The 16844-nt window shown below is 46.6% G+C and overlaps 1 protein-coding gene and 1 non-coding gene across 2 annotated transcripts in view; one reads left to right on the top strand and one right to left on the bottom strand.

The window, feature by feature from the left end:
- Positions 1 to 16844, top strand: part of Insc (INSC spindle orientation adaptor protein) — a 109705-nt gene that overhangs the window by 77666 nt on the left and 15195 nt on the right. Inside the window, exons 7-8 of the mRNA XM_052200843.1 lie at positions 10743 to 10914; positions 16385 to 16563. Of these exons, the coding sequence (XP_052056803.1) occupies positions 10743 to 10914; positions 16385 to 16563 (351 nt within the window). The remainder of the gene's footprint in view (positions 1 to 10742; positions 10915 to 16384; positions 16564 to 16844) is intronic.
- Positions 13979 to 14108, bottom strand: LOC127676559 (small nucleolar RNA SNORA17). The gene has a single exon (XR_007976028.1). It is a non-coding gene; the product is annotated as a small nucleolar RNA SNORA17 (small nucleolar RNA).

Here is a 16844-nt window from a genome sequence, read left to right as displayed (position 1 = left end):
TCATTCCTTTCCCTTACAGTTTAACTTCCTATCTGTCTGGGGGTGGGGGTGAGAGGGGTGGGGGTGGGACGGGTGGGGGGGGGTGGGGGACGGGTGGGGGGGTGGGGGACGGGTGGGGGGAGGGGATGCAGGGGGAGGAGCAGAGAGGATTAAGGCTTGAAAAGGTGGAATCCAAGCCCCGCCCCCATCTCGTAAAAAAAAAAATCTATCATGTCGTCTGCAAATAATGATAGTTTGACTTCTTCCTTTCCAATTTGTATCCCTTTGACCTCTTTATGTTGTGGAATTGCCCGAGCTAGTACCTCAAGTACAATATTGAAAAGATAAGGAGAAAGGGGGCAGCCTTGTCTGGTCCCTGATTCAGTGGAATTGTTTCAAGTTTCTCTCCATTTAGTAAAAGCAAGGATTTTTACTAGGATTTCACTGACCGTGCGCCTGTACTGTCCCGAGAGCTAGCTGGGAGCTAGTTTCCCTGCCAATCAGTTCCAATCGGAATCTGAAAGGTTGGCGCTGCCTGGCAGTCTGCATACTTAAGTGAGTCACGTTGGGGCTCTGTGGGACATCATGAGCTGTGCAACAGCGGCCCCTGGTGGACAAGAGCTTCACTGGCAGCCCTGTCAAGCTGCTCAGGGCAGCATTTTCCTGGAACTGCTGTGGCAACTGGGCTCTGAGCCACAGCATCAGCAGTTAGGACCAGAAGATACATCCGGCGACATACAACGGGGGCAGTGGCTAAAATTCAAGACAACCAACGTTTCTCACAGGGATATCATCTTCTAGGTGAAAGATGCAGACAGACCTTGCAATCTATACTCCTAACCCATTGCAGAGGCTTCCCCAGAGGATCAGCTATGCATCTTTTATAATTAATTAACTACAAAATGCCACCATGTACATGCGGAGGTTAAAGGACAGGTTGGAAGAGTGAGTCCTCTTTTCTTCCATCATATGGGTTGAGGGGATTTAGCTCAAGTCATCAGGCTTGGCCTCTGGCTTTGCACTGTCTGTTGGCCACGGACACTCTCCTGCCTCCCAGGCTATGACGAGCATGCCCTTTGGGCTGGAGATGCTGTCCAGTTACATATGTAACCTTGCGCCCCTCCTTGCCCTTTTGAGGTAAAATGGGAATGATGCTCATCTGTGTGCTTTTGGTATAGACACCCGTGGCTCCTTGAACGGTGTAATCTCATGAGTGGCCTCTGTCTCTGCTGGACCATCTCAACGGATGCCTCACCTCTGCCCGTTGACTGTAGTTCAGAGTCAGCTCTGACCTCCTTTCCAATAGCTCTCTTGCCTCTTTGGCACTCTTACCCAGAGTGTTCTCTCTCTCTCTCTCTCTCTCTCTCTCTCTCTCTCTCTCTCTCCCTCTCTCTCTCTCCCACCAGCCATAGGGCTGAGGTGAGGCATAGACAGTCTTATTTGTAAAGCCTCTGCCAGCAGTTTCAGGGGCCTGTGTGAAGGAGTGGGGCAGGTCCTTCAGTGAAGAAAGAATGGCTAACATGTTTGACTATGTTTCTGTGGGATATGAGCTAAGTCCCATTGCATTAGGCTCATGCTTTGTGCCGTTCTCCTCTCTCTCTGCCTCCTCAGACCTCTGACTCAAATCACTGCATCTCCAAGCAGACAGAAGAAGCTGGTCCGGATGCACAGGCAGTGTGAGGCAGATGAGAAAAAGCACAAGCAGTTAAGGCTGGGGATGCTTCCTGGGTAGAGGCTGCCATGCTGGCATTAGCAGTGATGCCTGTTCTCTCTTGGCTACTGGTTCTCTAAAGAACCAGAAGGGCGTTTCCCAGTACCATTCAGTAAGTTTTCTGGTAGCATGTGGAGTATGAATGAGTCTTGTAAGATGCAATGTGATGTAGGAAAAGGAGAAGGTGTTGAGCTCTCTCAGCTGGGAATTCTGGTACCTGTCCCCTGGGTGTGTGTGTGGGGGGTGGGTGCTTCTGGGGAAGCCATTGAAGCAGAACTGGCAGCCTTTTGACCCCATGCCCTGCTTTGGAAAGCTCCCTTCCTTCTCTGTGTGGTGGTGATGAGGGGTGAGAAGACTCTGCTCTATGGATAAAATGTTACTAGTGTGTGCTTCCTCCAGAGGACTCAGAAAAGTAGAAAATTGTGTGTGAAGATGATGTTAGTTCTGGGGTGAAGAGGAGTTGTGCCTTAGGGGACATAACAAAGGGGAATTGACTGGGGGGTAGAGGTGATGCTTTTGGCTGCCAATGCTGGGCTGTCCTTTGGCTTTTTTTTTTTTTATTAGATATATTTTTTATTTACAATTCAAATGTTGTCCCCTTTCCTGGTTCACTCCCTCCCCAGAAAATCCCATAAGCCATCTCCTCTGTCCCTGTTCCCAATCAATACTCTCCCACTTCCCTATCTTGGTATTCCTCTACACTGTGGCATCAGCCTTCCCAGGACCAAGGGCCTCTCCCCTCCCTCTCTCCTCTGCTGCCTATGTGTCTGGAGTCATGGGTAACTCCATGTGTACTCTTTGGTTGATGGTTTTGTCTCTGGGAGCTCTGGGAGTACTGGGTGGCTCATATTGTTGTTCCTCCTATGGTGCTGCAAACCCCTTCAGCACCTTAGGTCCTTTCTCTAGCTCCTCCATTGGGGACCATAGGAGGCGAGCAGGGGACACAGGGCTTCTGTCAGCAAAAGAAAATGGGAGGCTGTGAGCATCTGTGAGCATCAGTGCAGATTGGGATGGAACCGACCCAGAAGGATGCCCTTCCTTCCACGTTCTGGTACTGACAGTGCAGAGCAAGTGGAAGTGGACCTGTTGACTCCCGCAGAGAGGAAAGGGCTGAGAGGAAAAAGAGGAGGCTCACAGGGGAAGGGAGACAGGGGGACAGAAAGACCCGCGGAGATGATGCATGTGTACAATTTCCAGAGCTGTGCTGGGACCTCTTCTTAGACCAGTTCAGAAGCTCAGACGAAGATGCTTATAGATTTATGAGGCAGTCCCCTGCCTCTGAATTACTCAGGCACAAATTCATCTTTCATTGTGAGTTTGAAGTTTGTTTCTCTGATGAGTAACAATTCAGAGCACTGTTTCATAACTTTGTTATCCATTTGGTTGTCTTGGTTTTTTGTTGAAATGTCAGTCTAAGATGTTTTTTCATTTAAAAATATTGGATCGTTTATCTTGCCTTATTAATTTATAAACTTTAAAATGCTTTCTAGGCACAAATCTCCTTTTTGATAGAGATAGCGAGAATAAATGTTGTCAGCCTGCGATTTTGCTTCATCATTCTCTTAATGCTTTCATTTGATAAATAGAAATTCTTGATTTTGTTAAGCTCCTATTTATTGATTTTCCTTTTTTTATAGTGAGTGCTGCTTCTGTCTATTTAAGAAATCCTTGCTTTCTCCAGAATGCTGAGGATATTCTCCTGTATTTTGTTTGACACTGCCCTTGTTTCGTTTCTGTTCTTGTGATAAAATGTGACAGAAAGCAATTTAGGGGAGAAAGAGTTTTTGAGTTGGCAGTTTTAGATTACAGTCTGTCACTGGGGGTTGGGCTGCCCCAGTGAAGGAGCTCTAAGCAGCTGGTGACATAATATCCTTAGTCCAGGGCAGAGAGTATTGAGTGTGTGGACCCTTGCTGGCTTGTCCTCAGCGGGTCTCCTCCTTTGTTATACTGCTGAGGAGACCCTGCCTAGGGATTGGGGCCACCTACATTGGGCCAGGTCTTCCTAAATCAGCTAACAATTAAGACAAATCTCCACAGACATGTCCCATAGGCCAATATGTCTAGAAAGTCCCTTATGGAGACTTTCTGGACATGCTGGGATGTGCGTGGTTGGCAAAGTTAACAGTTACAAGGAGGCTCACTGGTTAGCTAACGGCTACAGGGAGTCTCACTGGTTAGCTAACGGTTACAGGGAGGCTCACTGGTTAGCTAACGGCTACAGGGAGGCTCACTGGTTAGCTAACGATTACAGGGAGGCTCACTGGTTAGCTAACGGTTACAGGGAGGCTCACTGGTTAGCTAACGGCTACAGGGAGGCTCACTGGTTTGCTGCTCACATCTGACTTATCACTCATTTCTCTTGATGTGAAACCAAACGTTTTTAGTCAGTTGAGCCTAAACCATTTCTTGAAAAGACCATCCCCAAGTCAAAGTGATTCCTTTGTGTAAACAAAGTGATGGATATAGTCTGTCTGTTCTGTTAGTCTTTTTGGACTATCCTTTTACCAATAAAACACTGAGTACCCCAGTCTAAAAAACAAAACAAAACAAAAAACAAACAAACAAAAACCCCTTAAAAAAAACCCCCCAAAATACAAAAACAAAAAACAAACAAAACCTCGATATTGAGTTGTACAAGTACTGTCCGTTCTTAAGATGATATTGGCAAAATTTTATATTTCTATATTCATTTTATAACCAGCTTGTCGGAGTCTACAAAATACCTGCCAATACTTTAATTAAGAGTTCTTTATATTTCTTTATGTTTGGCATCTCAAACGATTAGAGACGTCTGATCAATGAACAGAATCCACCTTACTCCTTAGTGTAGGCTTTAAGGATTGACCCCTCATATACCTTTTAAATATTTATTCATAGCTATATTTTATGGTAATGTAAGTGGTACTTTCAATGACCATTTTTGAAGTCTTTCTGCTAATACACAGAAAATATACTTGATGTTGTATCCAGTGGCTGTGCTAAATCTGCTCATACGTTTTAGTAGAGTGTGGACTGCTTCACATTTTCCTGTGCATCTAAACCATATGCAAACGGCGGTATAAGGAATAGCAGGCTGGCTTCCTTTCAACTATTACTTATTTTCTTGTGTGATTGCATTGGTGAACACAGTGGGAGATGGAGATTCAGATGATGGATTGTCTTGCTGCCAAATTCAAAGGAAGGCTAATGTATCACTGATTAGTTCATTGCTGTGTATGATGTATCTTGAGGAAGTCAAGTTAGAAGGCAGAAACTCTCCAGATTTTAAAGGCTGTGTCAACTCTCTTGTACTACAATTATCCCAGGACACTGGTACTCAACCCAAGATGTCCATTAGACTTACATGAAGAACTTTTAAAAGAAGATAGGTCATTAAAATAAAAATTCAGTTGGTTAAATTGAAGATATAGACCAGGCTTGTCTCAAACTTAAGAGATCCACCTCCCTCTGCCTCCCAAGTGCTGGGATTAAAGGCATGAGCCACCATGTCCAACTAACATTATAATTTTTAATATTCTTCCAGATGATGGCACTGATCTTCTGATAATCACTGACCTAAGCCCTTTGGCTACAGCCCAGGTCCCATGGAAGTTTGTTGAAAACTTAGCATTTTCATATAGCACACGGCTATACACCGATGAAGGAACGGCAATTCCCACACATCTATTTGAAATGTGCTTTAAGGAAAATTCTCTGCTAACAAAGAGATTATTTTCTAGTTTTACTCCCGAGTGATTCAAGCCATGGTTGCTCTCCACTGAAGATGTATATCCCTTTCTATCTTCTTTCCTGTGCATCCTCCTCCCTCTGCCTTATCGGCTTTTCCCTCAGAGGGGCCACATAACCCCTGCTAACCACTCCTCTGTATTCTATTGTGATTTGATATTTGTGTTTATCTACTCGTATTTGAAATAACAGGAGAGGTGGAGGGGAGCCTGGATATGTTGGCTTAGAGGAGGGAGGATGCTGTTACCTTTTGAAGGCTTGTTTAGTTTCTGTGTATTTTTATTGAGTTGACATCTCTGCCATAAGTCTAAAATAAGTGCATCATTTTATAATGGTGGCCTTGGACCTCAGGCATTGCCGTGACTTTGTCCTAAACCTTGTCCCAACCTGGTTCATATTTTGCATTCTGCTTCTGACTCTCATGATATTCTACCTTGTCCTTAGCTTCTGTTTGTCTTTTTGTTTCTCTCCAACCAGAATTCAATTTTCCTTTTAACTGATTATATTCTAGAGGAACTTACCTGTTCTTCCTGGACCCAGGAACAGGATTCCAGTCTCCTTGGAGTTCTCATTTGTTTGAGTTTTCCTGTAGGTCTTAGATATCTGAGTAGCCAGAATCATGAAGTAGAATTAGCAGGCTTAGGAGCTGGCTGGGGTTGTGCATGCCTGCCTTGTGGCATGTGGGAGACTTGCATAGGATGAGTTTTAAGATTGAGGCTAGTGTATACTCAGCCAGGGGTGTGGGAGGAGAAGAAGGAAGAGGAGGGAAGGAGGAAAGAGACTCTGAAACTCTTGGTACTTTTTCTCATGGTCAAGTTTCATCACTTTTACACAATTCTTTGCTATAATACACTAGCTAGGTCCTCTGACATTCACTGAAAACTAAACACTAAACACAAAGCAAAAGCAAAACAAATGCTCCAGAACAAAATCAAGATGGCTGAGCAGTACCAGCCTTCTTGATGGACCTTCATATACAGCCTGTGTTCATTCAGTACTGTATGATGGCCACCTCTGACCTGTTTTTAAATTACTCATAAATCTAACACTGTTTCCTACACTTTGGGTGCCCCAGATGCCTGAGTTTCACATTCCTTCTACCCTCAGTGAGAGCCTCTGTGTGCCAGACTCTAGATCCATGAGCCCTGCTGTCCAGGTCCTACCCAGACCAACCTCATCCCCACATATGCACCCACCCACCCACACCCACCAGGCCCAGGCCCACCCCACTCCATGTAAGAGCTAATTATCTGTAAGTGCTTTCAGCAGCCATTTCCTTAGGAATGTGTAAGTGCTTTGATTAGAGGACTCTCTTGGCACCGACTTTATGACTAGCAATGGGAAACGGGCAATTAGGGGGCTGGAGACAGTCCTGAAATCGGACTAGTGTTTGAAGGAGTTGGCCTTAGGCAGGACTGCTCCTCAGCCTTTCACAGGAGCTAATCCGAATGACCTCCTCTGACCTGACCATTTCTCCAGCTCCTCCCCCTTTTTTTTCTCAAAGGCTCCATAGAGGGAGGCATGGGCCTGGAGATCAGAAACAAGGACCAGAGTTAATGTGCTGTCCTGTGTGACCTGAGCAAATTACCTTTATTCTCTGTGTGTTTCATCATTCTTTCCATACTTATAGTCTGGCTGTTAAATCCTCTGCTGGGTGTCAAGGACCTAGAGAGAATTCAGTGCATGTAACCTGGACAGACCATACCAAAGAGACATGCCGTGACTGTGATCAGATCACAGTAGTATGGCAGCTTCGAAGATAGAGATGGCCTCTGTCTGGGGACGTAGGTGACCTGACCTGGGTCTGAAACAGGAAGTGAGAGGGAAAGGAGGACAACACTTTAAGCAAATTAGCTTTGAGGCGCCATGGACCATCCATACCAATTATTTTTGGAAATAAACATAAAATAATCCAGTAGGGGCTTGGAAATATAGATTTGCATCTTGCAGGAAAAGGAGCAAGATTTATCTCTGGGTGTCACCAGAGTAAGACATCAAGGCCATGTGGACTTGAGTCCGATTTCCAATATGGCGCAGAGTGGCTACAGAAGCTGGGACTTAGCTGCCAAGGGGAAGAGGCTAAGAGAGAAAGTAGAGAGATGCTAGGAGCTGAGGAGAGCCAAGCGTTTGAAACGAACTGTGTCGTAGTCCTGGGAGAGGAAGCCAAGATGGAGAGAGGTCTCCGCAGCAGGAGTAAGGATTGCAGAAGGGCAAGGGAGAGTGAATGAGTTCTCTAGGCTTCTTATTCCCCCCACCTCTCCCTCAACACCAGCTTGTTTCTTGTTTCTGCCAGCCTGTGGGGCTACTGGGAGCTGGTAGAACCATTGAAAGGGAAGGATTAATGAAAGGAAGATAGGACATTGGACTCGCCCTTCAACAGGACACTGGAACCCTGGCTTTTCCTCTCTCTTTATCTGCTGCAAGGTGAATAGGCCTTGTCTGTAACATGCTCCCGTAAGTCACTGTGATGCCAGGAGCCTGAAGCAAAGAAGCCATCAGGGACACAAAGACACCAAAACCAGGAGCCCAGACAAACCCGTCTTCCTAGTGAGGCGATTTTCTCCAGTATTTTGTCCCAATGAAGGAGAGCTGACTGACTGACTGACGCATTACCCAGAGGCCTGAGGTTCTCACTTTTGGAGGAGACTGAAGAAAGGGACCTCAGAGGGAATCTCTGAGTCTCTGAGCCACACAGAATTGAGGAGAGGGCCTCCAGGATGCATCAGAAGAGAGCTAGGCCACAGGTGGGCCAAGATGGAATCATGGTATCACCATGTGACAGGCACTGCCCATGCAGTCTCTCATTGAATAATTGCAATATGCCGTTAAAGTTGATGTTTCAAATACCCATCTTATAAGAAAAAAGAAAACCATCAGACACTAGAATATCAGAGGAGGCTCCCAGCCTCCTCCTGTATATAATGCTATCCTTCTACTTGTGTTAATCTTCACTGTATCCTCAAGTTTTAGGCCAGATGTTACTTTCTGGCCTTTATTCCCCATCTCCTGAAAGCCCAGTACTTGTCAAGTATCAGGCAAAGTGAACTAGCTGGGGCCCCTGTGCTTGCAGAACAGGGGTTCAGGCACACATAGGATCAGACCACTGTGGGGTGCTAATGCTGGAGCAGTACAAAAGTTCTGTTGACCTTTTACCAAGCAGATTCCTGGCCTGAATCTGGTAGGGTATCTCAGAGGTTCTCTTTCAAGTAATCCACCGTTCATTTGATGCAGCCACAATCCCACTTGGAGAAACAATGTTCTTTTGGCATTAAAATATGATGAAGATGGCAGAAGTACTTGAACATGGGAGCCAGAGTGAGCCATTTCCCCAAGCTGGATTGTGTTAAGTCAAGGGAAGCTTCCAGAGGTAGTAGAGCATCCTTTGGGAAATCACTGCATGATGGTAATCTGTGAGATTCATTTCCTCCACCATAGGGCACTCTCTCACACTCTCCTGGGTCGGTGTTTCCATAACACTTGGTCTGTACTTATCAGGTCACAAACTCACTTCTGGCCCCAGGGAAGAGGGCCTCTTATTTGGGCCTTGGGTTTCCCTGTGTCCTGGGACCACCAACTCAGATGTGCTGAGCATCAGGGCTGCATACTTGCTTGAGTCTGACTGCTGTTTCAACTGAGTCAGAGACCAGGGTAGCAACAGTAACTATAGTCAAGACAAGTTTGAGGGCACCGGATCGATGGCGATATTTTCCCATTAGAGACCTCGGAGATTCTTAGCAACACTCTTGATTGATGCCCAGAGGAGGAAGGGGGATGTGAGTCAGTCAATCGAGAGGCTTCTTATGTTGGCAATAGAGCTGCTTCCTGTTTCTAGGCCTGCAGCTGCCCTGTAGGCTCAAACAGACCTCTCCAAAGGCCTATTAATAAAATACCTGGCCTGAGTCCAGTCCTGCCAGGGGCAGGCTGACTACTACTGTGTGTTCCTTTTATTAAGCACATCCAGGTGGGTTTTACTGTGGACTGTTCCCTGGGCTCTTGTTTCCACATTTGTCTCCTTTGAGTCTGAAATTGCCAATGGCTTTCACGGCTAATGGACCTCTCAGATCCCAAGAGCCATTTAAGAGGAGGTGCAGGACTGGGGGTGGTGGTGATTAATCAAATGAAGCTCTGGGGGCCACTAGAGCTAGTGACAAAACGTGGGGATACAGAGACAGGAGGCTTAAGTCAGTAGCAGATGTGGGGGGGCATCAGCCAGGGCAGCTTCTCGTTCATCCTTTGCCTCTACCACACCTCCAGTGCTGATCCTCAGCATCTTAGCTCCTGGAGGAGTAGCAGGGACACTGTGGCAAGATCCTGTCCCCTTCCTCTAAAGCCCGCCCACTGACTCCTGATGAAGGGTGGGTTTTAAGCTCAGGTGTGACCTCTCAGGAGGAAGTACTTTTCAGAATCCAGCTTGTTGAAATGCAGACCATTCAGTCCTAAGTGTATGAGTTTGAAAGTTAAGAATCTAGGTCAGGTAAACAGTCTTTTCTAAGTTTTCCTTTCTGTAACACGGGACTGTTTGATGCAGTGATACAATGACATATGCATTCTACTAAGTGTGAAACCTGGCACACTATAGGTACTTTAGATGCATCTCCTGTTACTGTGCCAAGAGCAGGTCTGGCTGTGGTAGGGCTGGGAAACAAGCTGTTTTGGTTTTTTTTTGGGGGGGGGGTTGTTGTTGTTATTGTTTTTTGTTTTTCTGGCGTATGTTTCCCACAAGACCTGTACCTCTTGATTGGGCAGAGAGAACAAGGCTTCCTTGGAAGCAGTGTGTTCGTTCTAAGAGAAACTAGTGGAGGACCAGAGCCGATAAGGAAGGCAGGGAGCACAGCGTGCTGCCAAGGCCAAGATGAGAGGAGGGAGCCCACACTTCTTGAACTCGTCTTCTGGATAAGGCGTCAACTGTTTTTACCGTCTGGTGACCTCCTGACACCCTGCTGGTGTCTGAGGGAATAGTGTCAGGGATGTGAAGTCACACAGCATAAAAGGTGGAGGGCGGCTTGGAGTTCAAGGTCAGAAGATCACTGAATAACCATTGTGTCTACTGTAGTTTGCAGTGATACCTGGCCAAGGCCAGCCCCTAGACACTGCTTGTTGTCTATCTAGGAAGCCTACCAGGGGTCACTTAGCTTCCCTGGGCTCAAAGCAGAGACAGCTTTGGGTCATTTGGGAAGGGGCTTGTCTCAGATTTTTCTCTGACCCCACATGGGGTGTGAGCTCTTCTTAGAAGAGTAAGAGGAGTTGGTTCTGTCTCATGACTGTCACAGGAAGTGACACTCTCCCTTTCAAAGCACACTAGGAAGTTCTTTCTCTCCATCTGCAGGTGGACGGTATCCTGTGCTTGACCGACATCTTGACTGATGACAGCCACTCGGAGGCCACTCGAGCTGAGGCTGCAGCTGTGGTAGCCCAGGTTACCTCCCCACATCTGTCCTTCACCCAGCACCTCACTAGCTTCCTGGAGAACATGGAGGAGATTGTGACAGCCCTTATCAGTGAGTTACCTTAGGTTGGGTGGGATACCTAGGTGAGGGCCTCAGCACGATTGCCTTCAAAAAGGACCTGGAAGGCCTACCCAGCTGCTTTGCCCAAACTCACAATCTGATAGTCACACTAGCTGACTGTTCATTATTGGTGGGTCAGAGGCAGCTTTAGGGAGCTCTGTGATCAAGAGCCTCCTATTGAAATGCAAGCAGCTCTTTAGCCACAGCTTGAAAACTTAGGGACGGTATGGCCTTTCAGAAGAAGTTCAGAGCCCAGGAATCAGGGACAAATAGGGACTCAAACTTTGACTTCAATAGACTTTATTCCTAAAAATTCAGTCATGGCACCTAATGACAGACCAGTACTAACTAGCACAAGTGACTTCCCAGAGAGAATGAGCTTGGCATAATGAGATGCAGGAAATCCCACCTTTTGGCCTTGCATCATGAGGTCACGAACACAGTGATTCTTTTTGGTCTCCCTATTCGACCTCTGTATGTTTGACATGAGAATTACAGTCAACTATCTAGAATATTCTCTTTCTCTAGCCTTTTCCTTTGCCAGACTGCAGAAACTAGGATTACTCGAGGTAGCAATGCTCAGGAAACCTGCCTGGTGAGTTTCCACTTCCATCCATACCTTTTTTACTGGCCATCTCGATCCTTCTTTTATTAAAACTAAATGAAAATTAATTAGGACAGGCTCTTGGAGTTGTCACAGCAGGACTGAGAATATCTGCTGTTTCCTGGAGTTACAGACAGTGTAGGGTGCTTAGACAGTAGTTGGAACAGCCAACCTTGGGTTCTGGCTTTCTACTTGTCCATCAGCAGTTACTGGCTGGCAACCCTGTGTGGGATTTTGTGGGATTCTACTACTTACTTACCAGGACATCTTGCAAATCTCACTTGACAACTTTTTTCTGATATACTGAGGAATTGTAACCTACATCTCTAAAGGGGCCTTCTGGTTCTAGGATTGTACTGTTGAGAAAACTTTGCAATTGGGAATTATCAGTTAAGTGGATATGGTTGATCCTGGTCACAGGGCCTGAGTCTCCCATGAGTAAGGTTTAGAGAAACTGGCATGCTGATATATTCATTGATTCAAAGTCAAGAAAAAATTCAACCCCTAGAGAATCCTGGCTAGAGGGAGCTCAGGAGACCACAAAGCCCATGCTTACTCTATTTGAAAGGTGGAGGTTCAGGAAAGGTGAGAAACTCAAGGATAGTGTTAGAATCCACCATGAGGGTTCTCAACCCAAGACTCCCACCTGGGTCTGGCAGGAAATAAATGACTTGAAGGGAGTCAGACGGAAAAAGTAAACAAGATGTCTGCAACCTGTATTAAGTTGATGAGCATGTACGGACAGACGTGGGTGAACAACAGTTGATTATTGTCTGGTAGGGAAGGCCAACATATTTTTTGTTTTATTTTAAAACTTCTATTCGTTCTTTGTGAATTTCATATCACACATCCTAATCCCACTCATCTCTCCCTCCCCTTGTACCCACCCTCCATCCTTGCAACCTCTCCACTAACAGAAACTGTTGTTGCAGAGGCTGTAGTGTGTCACAGTGTGTCCTACAGTATACCCTTTTGTCCACACTTTTTGCTTGCAAATAACCATTGCAGTGACTCATTGGTCTGGTTGGAGGCCTCTGGCTTCTGATACACTCTCAATACTGGAACTTCACTAGGTCTCCTCTTGGATAGCCTGTTGTTGACCTGTGTCATGGAGATCTTGTAGTTTTGGACTTGTAGGGCTGGCACTTTTATGCCCTCCAGCAGTTCATTGATGGGGTAGATGTTGGGGTGGGCCAACTCAAAGCCCTGAATCTGGGCCTGAGAGGTATCTGAGCTAGTCAGCAGGGAGCACTCCTGCTCTCTCACCCTCAGGAATCACTCACCAGAAACCTCTGCAATCAGGGCCTGCTCTACCTTGCTGCTTGTGCTAGGTGCAGGGCCCGCTCTCTTTAATGTTGCGGTTGGTGAGGGACAGGGGCAGTTTTCCCACTCTCATGATGCAGGGCCAGCTCTCCCACCTGCCTTTGGTGACAAGGGAGGAAGGAGGTGAGGAGAGTCTTTCTCATTTGTCTGTAATACTGCATCTCAGACAAGGGGCAGGACCCCTCTCCTGCTCTTATACCTCCAGGGCTAGCTCTCCTGCCTGCAGTAGGTGCCAAGGGGCAAGGGGAGGGGTGGCATTTCTCCCTTGCCCATACTGCCACAGGGCAGACAAGTGGCAGAGCCATTTCTCCCATGCTCACACTCCTGGGGCCAGCTCACCTGCATCCCTGCTATCAGGTTCAGATCTACTGTGCTGCCCAGATGAGCTGTAGGGCCTATTTTCCTAAGTGTGGCAGCAGGTGAGGGGCAGGGCTCTCCTGCTCTCATGACCCCAGGGTCAGGTCTCCCACCTGTCACAGGTGGTAAGGGAGTGGGGGAGGAGGGCATCTCCCTCATCCATGAGAGATGAGGGGCAGGGCCAGTTCTCCCATGCTCATACCCTCTGGTGCTGGGAGCTGGCTTACCCACAGCTCCCACTATGTGTAAGGGCCCACTCTCCTGAGTACTGACCCTGAACAAAGGTGGGGTTAGTTCATTTGCTCTCCTGACTCCAGGCCAGGCCTTCCATGATGACCAGATGAGGGGTGGAGCCAGTTCTGCACAGTCCTCAGACATCAACACATCCTGGGTGGCAGCCCAGATCATGGACTTCTGCCTGACCTTTTGGTGGTAACAGCCCCCAGCTGATGCAGATGTGTCCCCTCAGTGGCAACACAGGCCAGGACCCCACCACGGTTCCTGGCAGCCCCACTAGCTACTCACAACAGGCTGTTTTCACTACCCTTGAGTCTCCAAACTTATAGCAAACAGGGGTAATTTGGGGCATGGTCTTCCCTCTCGGAACTGCATGGCACTGGACTGGTGCCATTTTAGGCTAGTTCCCTATCCAGGTCCCATGGCTCTAGTCTCAGGTTCCCTCCTGCCCAGGCCCGCAGTTCCAGGTGGGGCCCTTCTAGTCTCTGCTTGTTCCCACCATTGTGGTCCTCTCTATCTCACTTTTTTTCAGGGTGTATTAGATTGCTAATCATTCAGATGTTCCTAGGTCAGAACACAGAATAGGCTTAGCCTCTCTCCTCTCTGCCACCTATTGACACACATGTGACACAGCAGCTACATCTGCAATGTCTCTAGGGGCAGGGAGATATTTTAATATAAGAACTAAATGCCAAATGGTGTAGAAACTCTCCATATAATGACTAATCCAAAGCATGTATGCTCCAAAAAACCTTTCACTGTCGTTACATACCCATTCCTGTTTCTTTGTTCAGACTCTATTTATCCCCAGAGAAGAAGAACCTTCTTATTTAACCCATCCCCAGGAAGATGCACTGTTCAGCCCACTCACAGAGTCAGCAGATGGGATATATCTTCTGGGCAGGATGCCAGTGTTCTGTTCTTTGGTGGGAAATAGCCCTCCAATTTCTTGCCATTCCCTGGAAACAGTTATAAGTGAGTCACTGGAATCTTCAATTTAATCTTCCTAACACATCCCAGGTGACTCAGACTGTAGTTCAAATAAATGTGCAGCAAAATTAAAAGGCACTTAGATGGCTGTGCTAATAATCAATGTGTCAGCATCAACAGCAAGTGCATGAGGGCTAGGGATACTCTTTGCCCCTAGGGACAAATCTAGCAGTAGAGTGGTCCCATACCAAAGCCTGTATATAGATATATAATCTAGGACAGAGTCAGATGCTCCCAGTGATTTTCCCGGTCAGGGGATGAGTGGAATATCCACTATAAGGATGTTACTAATCCATGATCCTTGTTCTAGATGGTGAGTTCTACATATTTGGTGGTCACATCTGGGCTGTTCTACGGGGAATGAAATACCTTAGAGGCAGGCATTACCTCCTCAATAGGACTGAAACCTATGTCTATGGGGCATCACAGAGAACGAGTCAAGGAGTTGAAATAATAGACAACCTGAAGTATAGAAAGAATGAGGATTTTGTAATAATATTGACATGGATTTATTCCTTACTGACTGTAAGATCTCAGCAGGTCACAACATCAGGTAGTTAGTTGACCAAGTCACAATAAAAATAGATTACTGTGCATATCAAACGACTAAGTGATGTGAAAATTAAAGCAGTCCCTGTCCCAGAGTAAATACTTAAGAAATAATATCTGTGGCTGCTCCTGTGAGATTCAGTTTTCATATCTGCACATAACCCTCTTTTCCTTAAAGATGGATCCGAATGCACAGGCACAACACAAAGAAGACTGTAGAGTTGAACTGATATTCTTGCCCATCCCACCTTAGGGGGAATCCACAGCTCCGTCCACAAAGATGCCAAGAAGTTCCAACTACAATGTCAGAACTCTGAAGTATAGACTATCATAGGGCCTTGCTCAACTCTGTCTCTGTCCTTTCTTCCTCTCCTGGTCTGTTTGCTGGAGTGTGGCCTTCCTTCCTCTGTCTTTGTAGAAGTGACACATTTTGTTACAAGTGGCACAGAACTTAATCTGACGCATCCTGACTGGTTGGAACTGAGACTTAGAAGTTAGGGCCATTGGGACAAGCAGAACCACGGACAGTGCCTCTTGAGGTGGGCATCCATTGCAGGTTCTGTGGTGGCCAAGGCACTGTGTTAGATGACGGAGGGATGGTCTCTGTCTTTCAAAGAGGCCTTAGCACTATTGCATATGGAAGGTGGGGACATTAGTTTAGTGCTGAGTTCTAACTGCTAGGACTGAAGAGAGAGCCCTGGCACCCAGGAGCTTGTGTAGTACTTTCTGAAGCCAGATGGTCTTTGACATCTGAGACCAAAAGGAGATACAGAAGGTGTCTGGAAGGCATAGTCTCTGCATTAACTCCAGCCTCTTCCTTCAGGCAAACTTAGCATCCTAGTGTGCATCACTGGAGAGATGTGAGCTCCTTCCTGCCTACACTACTTCTCTTATTTAGAACATGTCCTTCAGACATTTTCTTGACTAGCCCCTTCTCCTCTCTTAAGGTTTCATCATTACAGTCATGTTCTTAGAGACTTCTCCTATGTGACCCATAGGTCCCCACTGTAGCATTTGTCTCTTTTCTCTTCCTATTTATCAAAATTGGTCATTATTTATATCAACTCTCAAAGGTTTTCTTTCTCTTATCTGCTAGCAGAGAATATATATCACAAGGGCAGGGATGTGACCTGTTTGGTCCATCCTACCATCTCGTAACTCTAGGCACTTAGGATTCGCTCATTAAATGCTGTGGGTGAGCAGGAGTCACATACAAGGGCTCCAATTCCAGCTCTGCTACCTATGTAGATCCCATAGTTTCCCTCTTTAGTAACTAATTTGTTCATCTCTAAAACATTTCCAAGACTCCCACCCAAATGATCTCACAGAGACATTGTGGAGACTGGGGAGATCATGTGCACACACTTGACCTTAAACTGTTTCTTCCTGTTCACTATCCAGAACTGTGCCAAGAGGCCTCGTCAGGGGAAGTCTTCCTGCTGGCCTCTGCGGCCCTTGCCAATATCACCTTCTTTGACAAAATGGCCTGTGAGATGCTTCTGCAGTTGAATGCAATCCGTGTCCTCCTGGAAGCCTGTGGTGACAAGCAGAGAGTGGACACCCCTTATACTCGGGACCAGGTGAGAACCCAGGAAGGCCCAGATTTTGTAGTTTACTTCTTAGAGCTGGGCAAGCCCATAGATAGTCAGGGTGTGAACAGGTAGAGGTCATATTCACACAGACCTAACTAGTTGTCTGATTCATTGGCTTCAGAAAGGTGATGCCCAGTATCTATTGGAATCATAAGTGTTAGACATGGGTCTCTCTCTCTCTCTCTCTCTCTCTCTCTCTCTCTCTCTCTCTCTCTCTCTCTCACACACACACACACACACACATACACACATACACACATACACACATA

This window comes from Apodemus sylvaticus, chromosome 1 (assembly GCF_947179515.1).
Source record: "Apodemus sylvaticus chromosome 1, mApoSyl1.1, whole genome shotgun sequence".
Lineage (NCBI taxonomy): Eukaryota > Metazoa > Chordata > Mammalia > Rodentia > Muridae > Apodemus > Apodemus sylvaticus.
This window is presented reverse-complemented; position numbering and strand designations above follow the sequence as displayed.